Consider the following 12435-nt stretch of genomic DNA (forward strand, 5'->3'; position numbering starts at 1 on the left):
AGAGGAACAATGTTGGGGTGAACAGGCCTGATGGCAAAACTGCAATTTCCAGTTGCTATCACTGTCACAGCAAAGTTACATTAGTAGACATCATATGATTGACCAATAAACAATACTATATCGCTAATGGTGGCCACTGGATATGATGCCACTCATTAATAAACTAATCACAAGTGGGGCAAATATCTTGATTGAAATATAGCACCTGATCATAATATTTCGAGGAGATTAAGATGCCAAAACAATTAATAAACAAAAGCATGATAATTCATTAGAGCAGAATGAAAATATAATACAGATTAATTTAATATAACATGATTTGAATGAATCGGCATGTATAATCCAAGTAGGTTTAATAACACATCAGCCAACCAAGGTTTTGCAAATTTTTTAATCATAATATATATTTATATATCAAAGGCAGGCTGGACACTAGCTAGGTGGATGATTCAAATTTCAAACAATACACAAAAACAATACAAACAAAAGAATTTTATATGCACAAAGAAGGATTAAAGTTGCTTTAGATGTCCAAAAGGAATAATACTAATTCAAAACCTAAAGAGAAAAAGGAAAGAAACCTTAAATACAAGCACAATATTATGCTTTTTCTTCCAAGACTTTTTTTTCTTGTCTTAGAAACAAATGCCAGAAGATTGTAGAGTACCTCATGTATTCTTTAGCCAAGAAAAAGCAAAAACACAGTTCACCTCTTCTTTTTTAAATGTTTGATATAATTTCATAGTTACTTTCCTCGTTTCCAACAAAGATTAAAGATTAAACTACTACAACTTGTTTGAATCTTGTTGGAGTACATGCTACGGTATTCTTGTTGAAGATCAGACTCAAACCAAGAAAAGACCGTAATGCCACTGTACTAGGGGAAACGCAAAAGTATCCAGAGGGTTCTAAGGCCTTTGATTTAGGATCTTATGCTGAACTTTGTGGGGCTAAACTGAAAAGCCTCACAAGGAAGGCATCGGTCTACATAATGACCTGTGCAGCATGTTAAGCATATTTCCTCCATAAATGTCCAGAGAAAAAAGTAGGCCACTTACCTTCAAATCTAGAAAGGCAAATCCATCAGCTGTCCTTACCTAGGATCTCTCATGTTCCAAGCTCTGGCTAGTAAAGAAACAACAATATTCATTACCAGCAAGCCGCAAAAAGTAAAATTAGATTGCATTAGGAAAGGGGGTGGCGACTGGCAACACCCTATTTAAAAAGGTATCTACTTTTGTAGCAAGTTTGTAGCAAGTATACAAATTTATTTCAATCAACAAGTACGGAGAAAATAAGGGGAGGAAAAAGAAGTTAAAAAGCACAAGGATCTAAGGTACAAAGCGTATCTAATTGAGGACCAAAATTGGTTATCAGTTATTACACCCCAAATAGCTGAAGCTTTTACATTAAGCATCCAATTTACCAAGTTTTACTTGAGTTCACCATTGCACTATCCTTAACTCCTTTAAGCCTTCGCAGCGAAGGGGGAAAAAGGGAAACAAGAATTTACCTTTATGCCGAGATTAAAAAGAATTCTATCTTACAAAAATGCACTAGCTTCTACTTTATAACCCTCCAAGGATACAAACAGTTTTCATTATATCTTTTCCTTTTGAAAGTGAATAAGGATTGGCTGATCCTACTCTCACCTTCCAGCATAGAATAAACAAAACTTCGATGCACAAGCATATATATATTTCTTTGTATAATATTCAGTCTACAAGAAAAAGTAAGAGAAATGGACATAGCTTCAGCTTTTTATAATCAAGAGTAGCTACATCCAATTGCTTCATGGCTTGCTTGATGCACCATCCCAAAACTTTTTCTAAGTGCCCAAGTAAGAAACTTTTGCACCAAACGTGATAAGTGCGTTCACCAATATATTCAACACTTTCATTCTAACCAGTGAGATTCTTATTTGTAACTACAACCATTTATTGATAGCCTCTATTGAAATAAAACAAAGCAAAAATCATTAGTGTCTATTTCCATCATTCACTATGATACAAGTAAAATATGACTTGCTTTAAACTCCTTGACATCAGCACAAAGAATTGAATATTATTCATCACCAAAGCAAGCAAATAACACAGAAGTAAGCATTCCCTTCATTTGTCCAAAATAAAGTGGACAAAACAATTTCTTCACTTGCAGCTTCTAACACAGTTAAAATTATAACATGACGCCAATCTGGTGCAATACATTGTCATAAAAATTGATCCAAAAGGCAATAGTCAATATTCTGTTCCATATTTGTCCATTCAAATATTTTCCAGTGGAACATGTTAGGCAACTCCATTCTACATTTTTAGGAATTTCTGCTCACATAAAATTTTGAACAAGACATACAATAATAAACATCATCATGATTCAGCTGAATTTTAAAAAATATGATATAGCTAATGTAGAAAATGAAACATTATCAACTGTGCATAACAAGCCAACATGTAATTTACCATCATCCAGATAGTCTGATGTGTAGACTTTCAAAGATCTGCTGCCAAAAAATTTATGAGTTGGTATTGTCCACACCAAGTTCTTTTTCAATTGCATTTCATACATTTCACAACCTAGGATTCTGGCGTGGAGAAAAGGGACGTTGAAATAGAAAGAAAGGCGGACAAATTGCAAACAAGCTTATTTCATACAATGGCTTGGTCAAAGTTCAGAACATCAGGATAGCCGCCATGTATTATGCATCCAGAAAAATATTCTTAGCATTAGCAAACCTCATTAAGATGAAAGGTCATCACCTATTGCTAGTCCCACAACTAAGCAGCAATAAGGTGGAGTAATCAGGATGCGTACTCTTACCTTTAGACATTTTACATTAAGGCTATGTTTGTTACAAGGGTTCACCTCTTTAAACACTTGGTTTAATAGAGAGGGTTGAAGGAGGCAAGAAGAGAATTCTTTTTCTTATTTCATCTCTATTCATTAATTAATTGTCTTAGATGAGTTCCCACCTTTATTAATATTATCAAAATACATATTTTTTTACTCCATACTAAACACGCTTAAATTTTACTGCTCTAATCTTTTACCAAATTCCTTTACCCCCTTAATTTTACTAATGTAATTTTTTTACTCAATTCTTTAACCCTGCACCAAATGCAATCTAAATGGTTACTTGCAAGATTTGACTCTTTGGAATTGGCCTTGCATCTTGAGATTTTTACCACAAAATTGAACAATGGCCCCTACATAGCATCTCCATGCTGCTAAAAGATAATTTTCAGAAATTTACAGTCTAAGATACTTCATAGGTTTCTGACTTTTATCAGTCAAGTTGAAGAAAGAAGACATAGCATTTGCTAGAAATTGGATTTCCACTTCTTGTCCCAACCTGTTGAAGCATGGCACAATAATTAATTCCTTTACTATTGTTAAGCAGACACATGGAAAAGACACACTGGATTTTGATTCCAAGTTTAACAATGGCTTGTCTTGAAATATCTATTACCTAGACATTTTACAACACATGATTTTTTTCCTTTTTTTTTTTCGAGTTGAGGGATTGGGAGAGTGGGACTCGAACCTGAGTCTTGTCAGGTGTGTGCATGGCTTCAGCGACTAGACCAAGCCAAGCTAGGCAACATGTAAATATTTTTAAGAAAAAGCGATGAATGTGCTAATTTCAAAACCTGATAAATATTCTCTTCAAGAATAATAGTTAAACGAGAAAGAAAATTTGGAAAAAGAAAAAAAAAATACCTCCAATCTGACCAATCACTTCATCTTTTTCCCATCAAAATTAATAATGTCATCAAGGCCTGCATTATTTGACCTTCAAATATCAGATTCTAACGTCTACTTACATGAACAAAAAAAAAAAAAAAGAAACTACACAAAACAGGGTAGAATATTGAGGACTTAAAGCAGATAAAATGATAATTACTATAAATATCAGCTTACAATGTGTTGCAATAATCAGGGGTGCAGATCGCTGGGATTGCCATCTTTTTGTCAAGTCAACAGATAAATATTTCATTCCATCCTATTATTTTAGTCTACAACACTGATTGTCTTGATTAACTACTAATAAATCTCAGTGACAAACCTTGACAGTGAATTGTGTTTATCTCTTGGCCCCTCAGTTCTATTCCATCATCATCCAGTAATGCTATCCCGGATGATGCTATGATAAAAGGGAAAGCCATGGGCGGCGATATTGGAGATTTTGCCACCTTAATATACCTGTGACCTGAAACCAAAGGTTCAGCTGAACTTCAGTAACCAGTGGCAAACTCTTGAAATTCATTTATTAAGGTATTCAAAGTGCCTGGTAATAGGGGTGAGCATTTGGTTCGAACCGAACCGAATTGAATTAAATTATGAAAACTGAATTACATATTTTAGAAACCGAACCGAAATAGATGAAAAATCGAATCGAACTGAACCGCTCTATTTCAGTTTGGTTCAGTTCAAACCGATCGGTTTTGATTTTTGATTGATTTTTTAATTTAGATTTGATTTTCAAATTATTTGGTCCAATTTTGACTTTGGTTTAAACCTAATAACCATTAATCAATGAAATTAAACAATTTATATATATATATAATTAAATATAATTCATAAATCCCCCATAAAAATAAATTAATTCAAAAATCGATTCGGTTCTATTTGGTTCGATTTGAATATATAAAATTACTACTCGGTTGGGTTCAGTTTAACCGATTTTTTCTCTTCAAAAACGTACCGAACCGAAATAACCGAAATTTTTATAATATAAAACCGAACCAAACCGAACCGATTGAATTTTAAAACTGAACCAATTGAACCGAATTGATTCGGTTCGGTTCGATTTTCCTGTTTGAACCGAAATCTGCTCACCCCTACCTGCTAATCAATGAAATGGAATTTTGTTGAAGGAATTTTCCCCATTTGCAGAACATTGTTGCTAATCATGTTCTATTTAAATAATATACATCATACCAAAGCAGAATGGTTTTGGAATAGATTATTGAAATAATTGAAATAGTAGAAAAAAAAAATTAAGGTCATGTTTAGTAGTGTGTTTAAAAAAAATTAAGGCCATGTTTAGTAGTGTGTGTTTAGTAGTGGAAAGCAAGACTTGTTTTCCAAAAAATTATTATGAGAAAACTGGAAAATGGAATTTAGTGTTTAGTTCTAAAAATTTTCCAAACGGAGAACTAGAAACCAATTTTCTAAATTTCAACTAATTCCTAGAAAACCACTTAAAAAACTAGAAAACATGGAGTTTTATAATTTACTAACCCTATCACTCACGTTTCCTAGGATCGAATCCCATCAATCATATGGCTTTTTTTTTTTGGTATTATTATTTTACTTTGTTTCTCTGTTGCATGAAACTTGAAGATCAATTAGTTGCAAAAACTAGATCAATTCGCTGGGCACTTCAATATTCGAAGATGAAAGGTTCAAACCAGCCATCTCTATTTTTAAAATTTCATTATTCTTTTAAATTATATATATATATATAAAATATATATATATCAAAATTAAGATATTAGATTTTTTTTCAAATAAAGGAATAGGACAACACTTGACTGAATCAAATTTGATATATTTTTTAATAACTTCTTTATTAAAATTTAAATTTTATGTAATACTGGGATGTTAAACTAAGTTGTTCATTTCAATAACAAACAATTATTATTATTATTATTATTATTATTATTATTATTATTATTATTATTAGGTTTAAAATTTAATAGATTGAAAAATAAAATTATATTTAAGTGATTAGACTACAAATTATTGATATATTCACACTTTAATAATTAATACATTTTATTTATTAGAGTTTATTTGATTAATAAAATCAAATAAAAAATCTTTAATAAAAAAGGAAATAAAAAAATTAGAAAACTAAAAATGCAAATATTGGACAAGTAAACATATGTTTTCAATTTTATTCCAATTTTCTATTTGGAAACCAAAAAATTGGAAGACAATGAAATATAGTAGAAAACTAGAAAATGAAAATAGAACATGTTTGCTACAACTAAATAGGACCTAAGGGGTTTCCCTTTTTCTTTTCTAAAATTGTTTTCCTGATAAATGGTACATTTTATAGGCACCTCGTGCCCCACATTCCCCCTAGGGAGGGAGAGAGAAAAACTCCAAAATGCCTAACTTTGGTCCATTTCCACTTATTTTAGGGGTATCCAAGACCATACACCATTATAGAAAGAAAAAAGGATTCTCATACTCACAGGAATAAAACATACATTTTGTCTCAAATACCATTTATGAGAAATCACATCCTGATGTGCATTAAGAAGAAGCACTTTGTTTCATGGCAGCTTAAGCTCAGTAAAAGGTATTACAAGTGTCATGCAAACCTGATTTAGCTTCAAGCACAAGACGAATGGTGACAGAATGAGCCCAATGAATTCCCAAAGCAGCAACAACATGAGAATCGTATTTTTCAGTTCCCTCTTGTGTCTCGACATTTTTGTGTGCTGCACATGAGAAAATACATATTCTGTGAACAAATCAGGTAGAAGATTTCACAAATAGAAAATGTCAAGACACCTTGAAAAGAATGCTGGCAGATTTCATCACGACTTTGAGATCTCACTTGATTTGTCACCACAACAGGAATTCGTGAAAATTCAGCGAGTGACCTAGATATTTTTCAAAAGAAAAGAAGAACATATGACAACCCTTGAGCAAAGAGTAAAAAACATAAAGATAATCTCATTAAGAATAGAAGATTCTCACTTAACAAAAGAAATATGCCAGCCCAATGAATGTTGTCTAGGAGCTCCTTGATCATATTCCCTGGTCAAAACACGGTACCACTGCTTTAATTCAGTTCTTAACCCTCCTTCCTCTGTGAGTAATGCCTCAGCTTAATGACAAATTTTGTGTAGCAATGACTTTATCCATTAATTACATGAGCAAAGCAAGTTAACCATCTATAATAAATCCTTGCATACATGGGAACCATGGTTGTCAAGTTGAGAATCAAAATATTTTGTGAATCAATAATTGAATAATAAGATTTGGTACAAATTATCAAAATCAATTAGAAACAACATATATGCATGTAAATAAACAAACAAAATACATCAAAATATTGAGCATGCAATAATAGCAAAAATACTTAGCCTTTATTTACAATATTCTGTCCTATAAAAAAAAATGTTGGAGCTTACCCTGAAATTAGAGCAGCCATGCTATCAATAACTAACAACTTCACCTCTTGTTGGAGGAGCAAAACCTTGATTTGTTGCAAACTGGTGACAAACCAATATTTATAATTCATTAGTCAATTAAAATATTTTGACTGTTAGATACAAATAATAGAACTAAAAGGAGAAAAATAAACTAAGAGCAAATGACTGTTCAGACATGAGAAATAATCATGCCAAAATAATATTTGCAATACAAATGTCACATATTTTCCACTTAGCACCATCTTCTTACGTGTATTTGGCATTAAATTTGGAGGGCCAAAACTGCTTTTCTAGGAAAAAGAAAGAAGGCACTATTTTAAATGTTGTTGAAAAAAACAGTTTGGAAATAGATATTTTGTTATTTTAGTGTTCTTATAACTAAAACTTATCAAATTTAATTTTAAATTATTTTTAATACTCTCCAATTAGTATAATTAAAAAAGTTTTTTTCTTAACAACAGCCCTAACAACAATACCAAACAGGTCCTTAGTCAATACAACCCAAAGCTGTAAAATGCAATGGTTAAATAGTTAAAATTTCGATAATCATGACCCAACTTTGTGAATTATGCCCAAATGACAAGACCTTGTTGCTTTGAAAGATGCCACATGGACTACTACATCCATTGGAAGTGAATGTCAAGAATTTGCAATCAGAACCACATTAACAAGATTCATTTATGTTTCCACTAATGAGAATAGTTCAGACCCTCAAAAGTCAGCATAAACAAAATTTTCCCATCTGCATCACTCTTATTGTGATTAAAGAGAAAAGATTGAGGTTTGGTTACTTATTGATTGAAAGTAAAAGAGAACCACAAACTGACGTGGACTTATAGTTCACTAGAAATTGCATGTAAGATTAAATGATGAAAAGAATTGCACAAGCATGTAATAATTTAGTTTATAATAATTTAGTTTTCTCTGACAATAGAGATCATCTCCAACGGATACGCAAGTCCATGGGTTCGAAATGTAAAATGAATCATGAAGTACATGAAAAATATATAAAATACAAGCCAACTGTTTATTTACAGTTGCAAATTATTCACTCAACTATAAAGTTGTAGCATGTGCATAATATATTGTTTTCAAGCATTTAATGGTCAACACATCTCGTGTAGATTTTAATCTTGTGTGCAACTGTTTATGGGGTATTGACTCATTATGATCAGCGTAATGCTCTATTACTGTGGCATAAGAATAATTTTTATTATTATTGCAGAGTTTATTCTTTTGTGCAATTGTTTAGGCAAAACTTACATGATGATGATAGCAAAATAACTTCAAACCCATTGAGTTTTGCGTAAACTTGCTGAACTACTGATATTCATTGTGCATGACCAAATATTCAACTGGATTTTTCATCTTGTTGCCCACAGTGCCACATTGAACTCATATCTAGTAAGCAGTGTTAATCTTTCATTTAAATTGTGAAGTAAACCAGTCTTTGATTCACACCTTTCAGTAAATTCAGAAAGTGATGTTGGCCGCAAAACAAGGATCCTACCAGCCATCTGTAATATAAATGGAAAACCAATCCTTGAAAACTCAAGCAATGATGCAACAAACTCAAAGGGGTAACTTCTAGGAACATTTTTTCATACCTCCTGTGCCATTCCTTTCTTATGAAATATCTCTGGAAAACTTGTTGCTCCAATTTCTATTATCCTAAGAAAACCACATTTCATGATTTGAAACAGCTTTCAATTCTAGAGAATATATAAAGGAAAATTAATGTCACAGACTTTAAATAAGTGATATCAATATGTGTGTGCTTCAAGTACCTTCTTGAACTGAATTTGGATTCTACATCAATATATATAACATGGCCATCTAAACCTCCATAACTTGCTGGCAGTGAAGCCAACAACGATATCTTCAGGCAAAACTACAGTTAAAGCAAAGCGTCATAGAACTACTACATTGGATGTCATCCATAAAGCATACAGATAGACACATCTCATTAAGCTGCAACTACAAGACATTATGTAAAACTCTCAATGAGAAGATGATATTGGAGGAGCAAAGATACTAATCACAGTAATATTACAGTAAAGAAAGAAAAGGTCAATCAATCACAGTGAAAAGGCGCTTAATTTGTTATCATCAAGATCATCATTAGCTCCAGCTGCATTTCCCATCCAGAGTTTGATTAATCACATTGTGATAAGTGCATCATGTATATGCACGTTGACAGCCACATACATGTATCTACAATCCCAAACCTCAAAGTTCTCTTCAAACTTTTTATCCCATGAATTAGAAAAAAACAATTGCAAGTATTAGAGCTAAATTCAACTCAACTATTATTAAATCTACATGAAAAAAGGTTTTGAATTATCCATCATTTAACTTTATCCCGGGACCAAAATGTTAGTCATCCCAAAATTCTAACACCTTATTTCTAATCATCTTGGCCAAAGTTCTTTCAGCCTTCTCTCATTTTTTCAACAAATTCTACCTGAGACAAACCTGGTGCAATACTAATTATTTGATGAGCACACGATCAACCCCTAGGCCTTCACCTCATCTTTCCTCAATTTAAATTAACTCCAGTTTTCCCAATTTACTTTTAATTCTTGTTGCATCTGTCTGTATGTGCAAATTACATCTCTCAAATGCTATAAATGTTGTTGAAAGTGCTAGGTTTAGAAAAGGCCCCCATGGTTGCCACAACGGGCAAATGAGGCACAGAGCATGGGCATTCACGCAAGCAAAGGTGCACATTGTTTTGAAGTACATGTAAGATAATTTATAAGAGAAATATTTATCATACATATTAGGAAGAATGCTGAAAATTCAACATCTCAATTGCCTGATGTTTTACATTGCAAGTACACGTCACAAAGAAGTCCCATCTCAAACCAAAAAAACCTTTGTGGCAATGAGTACTAAACATATGTGCGTGACACATAATCAGACTTGGAACTGTTGTGAAAAAATATATCTGCAATGACAAAATAATTGGAACACAAAGTTTAAGTGGTTCAACAATTTGTCTACGCGACAAATCAATCCAAATCAATCCACCATCAAGAGAAAAATAATACAATCACTAATCAACTTCACAAACGCTTTAAGCCAATACACCCAGTGGCGTTTAACCTCTAAAAATAGTGCTGTCACTAGCACTCTTGCAACAAGCTTTTGAGTAAGCTTGGTCTCAAAACTCTCCACACTGCTTCACTTGCACACACTCAATTGCCATGAGAAATTGGCTATTTATAACTGTGCAACACTTGCTCTCCAAGTTGAGACAACTAGGTGTCCAAGTGCAAGCACGTGGTCTTCAAGTAAGCGAAAGTAGCTTGCTTGGCCTTAACTCAAAGTAGAGGCAATTTGTTACAAGCTTCTCATGGCATGGGCTTCACTTTAATGGGCCACAATTCATTGATTTATTCTTCATGTATTAAATTATGGGCTAGACTTCAACAGGAACTGAGAATTGTGATAAATAATAAAAAGAACATTTTCTGTTCCCAAATTTCTTAAGTTGTTAATGGAATACACCACAATTGATTGGCTGATGTCCTTAGGAGTATTTTTATTTTTAGAGTCTTCAATTTTGTATCTTATTGGCTTAGGATGGCATTATTCCTTGTAGTTTTCTTTGGGAGTTCAATTTCTTAAAGGCTTAGGATTAATGTGAGTCTATAGATATCCGTGCTTATAGTGATTATTCAGTTTTCTGATCAATAAAATTCTAACAATTACTTATTGGGGTTGTCTAATAATGTCAATGGGAAGCTTGGGTGTGATGACAAAATAAGTTTAGTTGTGAAGTCTAAACTCTTCTATTTTACAGTTCATGAGTATTGTTCACAGGCACTACCCAGCAGGAAAGCAGCCCCAAAATCCTCCATTTCTTGTTTAACTTTTGGTTCTTAAGCCTATTATTCTACAAGCCCCTATAGTCTACCTAGATTTCTACTCATTCCAGCTTTTAAATAAACCTATCCTGCATCCGCTACATCAAAATTTATAACGGCAATACAAAAAGCAGAGTTTTAAACAATAAACAATATCACATTCAGCATTGCGTTGAACATAAGATTCAGTTAATGGAATTAAATTTAACTTGAGTGAAGCCATGACATTCAGCATAATCCCAATGGCCTAAAAGCTTCACATAGAATGAATGCGCATTAAAACTTCACATAGAATGAATGCGCATTAAAACTTCACATAAACACACATGATGAGACTACACTCACAAGACCACTCCGTCTATAAGCCCAAAGTGAAAGTAATTTAAATAACAATACTGAATTTAGTTGAAAGCCATACTTGTGTTTTACCAATTCCAGCTGGACCAACTAACTCTGTCAAAACACCGAAAGGTATTCCACCAAACAAGACATCATCTAATCCCTTGAGACGGGTGGGGAGATGCCCTGCAAATTGTTCATTTTGTAGCCGTTGCTCCATCAAAAAAAGGGCCTAGAAAAACAAACAAGCCAGAAATTCTAAAGGACAAGAATTTAAATTTAAAATGAAAAACACTCATATTTCAATGAATCAAAATCATGAAAAACACTATTAGATTCAATTACATTATACCAAACTAGTTCTAAATTTATCATATATCCTCACAGTTTGATATGGAGGGGACACAACAGCACTAATGTGGGCCACTGCAGATGTTACATCCGCCATTCCAACATCTAACAGCTCCATCAACTCGAATTCGGTCAAAGATAAAGCCTCCTGGAAACAAACAAAACGGCAACCAAACAAAAACCCGAAAATTTTCATTTTTGTGTAATTATGCGAATTAATAACAAAAATCCAAACTCTTCTTCAAAGATTCTGAGTCAGAAGTGTATATATATAAGAAATGAAACTAAGCAGAGAGAGAGAGAGAGGAAAGCGATTGCACCTTGGCAGTATTGATATTACGAGCTGCAAATATGTTTGCGATTGATTTGGGCAGACCTATTTCGCTGATCAGCTTGTTAGCCATTTCTGCTATTTCTGCTCTGCTCTGCTCTGCTCTCTCACTTCACTCCCTCTCGTTTTTGTGTTGGTTGATCTTCCCGCCACTCGGAAACCCTAACGTCCAATTTTTGAGGATTTTTTTTAGAGAAAAAAAAAATTTATCACTATTGTCGATGACTTAAAGTAAATTACAGCCAAGTTTCTTTGAAAAAAAAAATTGCAACTAACCATGTGTTTAAATGCAGTGTATGAAAATTTAGTAATCCATTAATAAGAATTATAAAAAAAATATAAAAACATATTTTTAGTAAAAAAAATTATA

The 12435-nt window shown here is 32.9% G+C and overlaps 1 protein-coding gene across 17 annotated transcripts; it reads right to left on the reverse strand.

Annotated features, from left to right (window-relative positions):
- Positions 1–713: 713 nt before the first annotated feature.
- Positions 714–12155, reverse strand: LOC110665121 (DNA repair protein RAD51 homolog 2). Of its 17 annotated transcripts, none has more exons than XR_009147219.1 (14): positions 12055–12155; positions 11769–11882; positions 11463–11615; positions 8960–9063; positions 8780–8843; positions 8634–8689; positions 7152–7232; positions 6715–6774; positions 6526–6617; positions 6333–6452; positions 4064–4207; positions 3919–3962; positions 3718–3776; positions 714–1125 (listed from the first exon to the last, which is right to left on the reverse strand). XR_009147219.1 is itself a non-coding variant. In XM_058143204.1 (13 exons), the coding sequence occupies exons 1-12, from the start codon at positions 12136–12138 to the stop codon at positions 3733–3735; spliced, it is 1116 nt and encodes a 371-aa protein (XP_057999187.1). In that variant the 5' UTR covers positions 12139–12155; the 3' UTR covers positions 714–1121; positions 3718–3732. The 17 variants fall into 17 exon arrangements, 14 of the variants coding, with proteins under 14 accessions (XP_057999187.1, XP_057999186.1, XP_057999194.1 ...); XR_009147213.1 differs by lacking the exon at positions 714–1125 and adding an exon at positions 1960–2193; XR_009147207.1 differs by lacking the exon at positions 714–1125 and adding an exon at positions 1960–3349.
- Between the last annotated feature and the right edge of the window lie 280 nt (positions 12156–12435).

The sequence above is a fragment of the Hevea brasiliensis genome, chromosome 1 (genome assembly GCF_030052815.1).
Source record: "Hevea brasiliensis isolate MT/VB/25A 57/8 chromosome 1, ASM3005281v1, whole genome shotgun sequence".
Classification (NCBI taxonomy): Eukaryota; Viridiplantae; Streptophyta; class Magnoliopsida; order Malpighiales; family Euphorbiaceae; genus Hevea; species Hevea brasiliensis.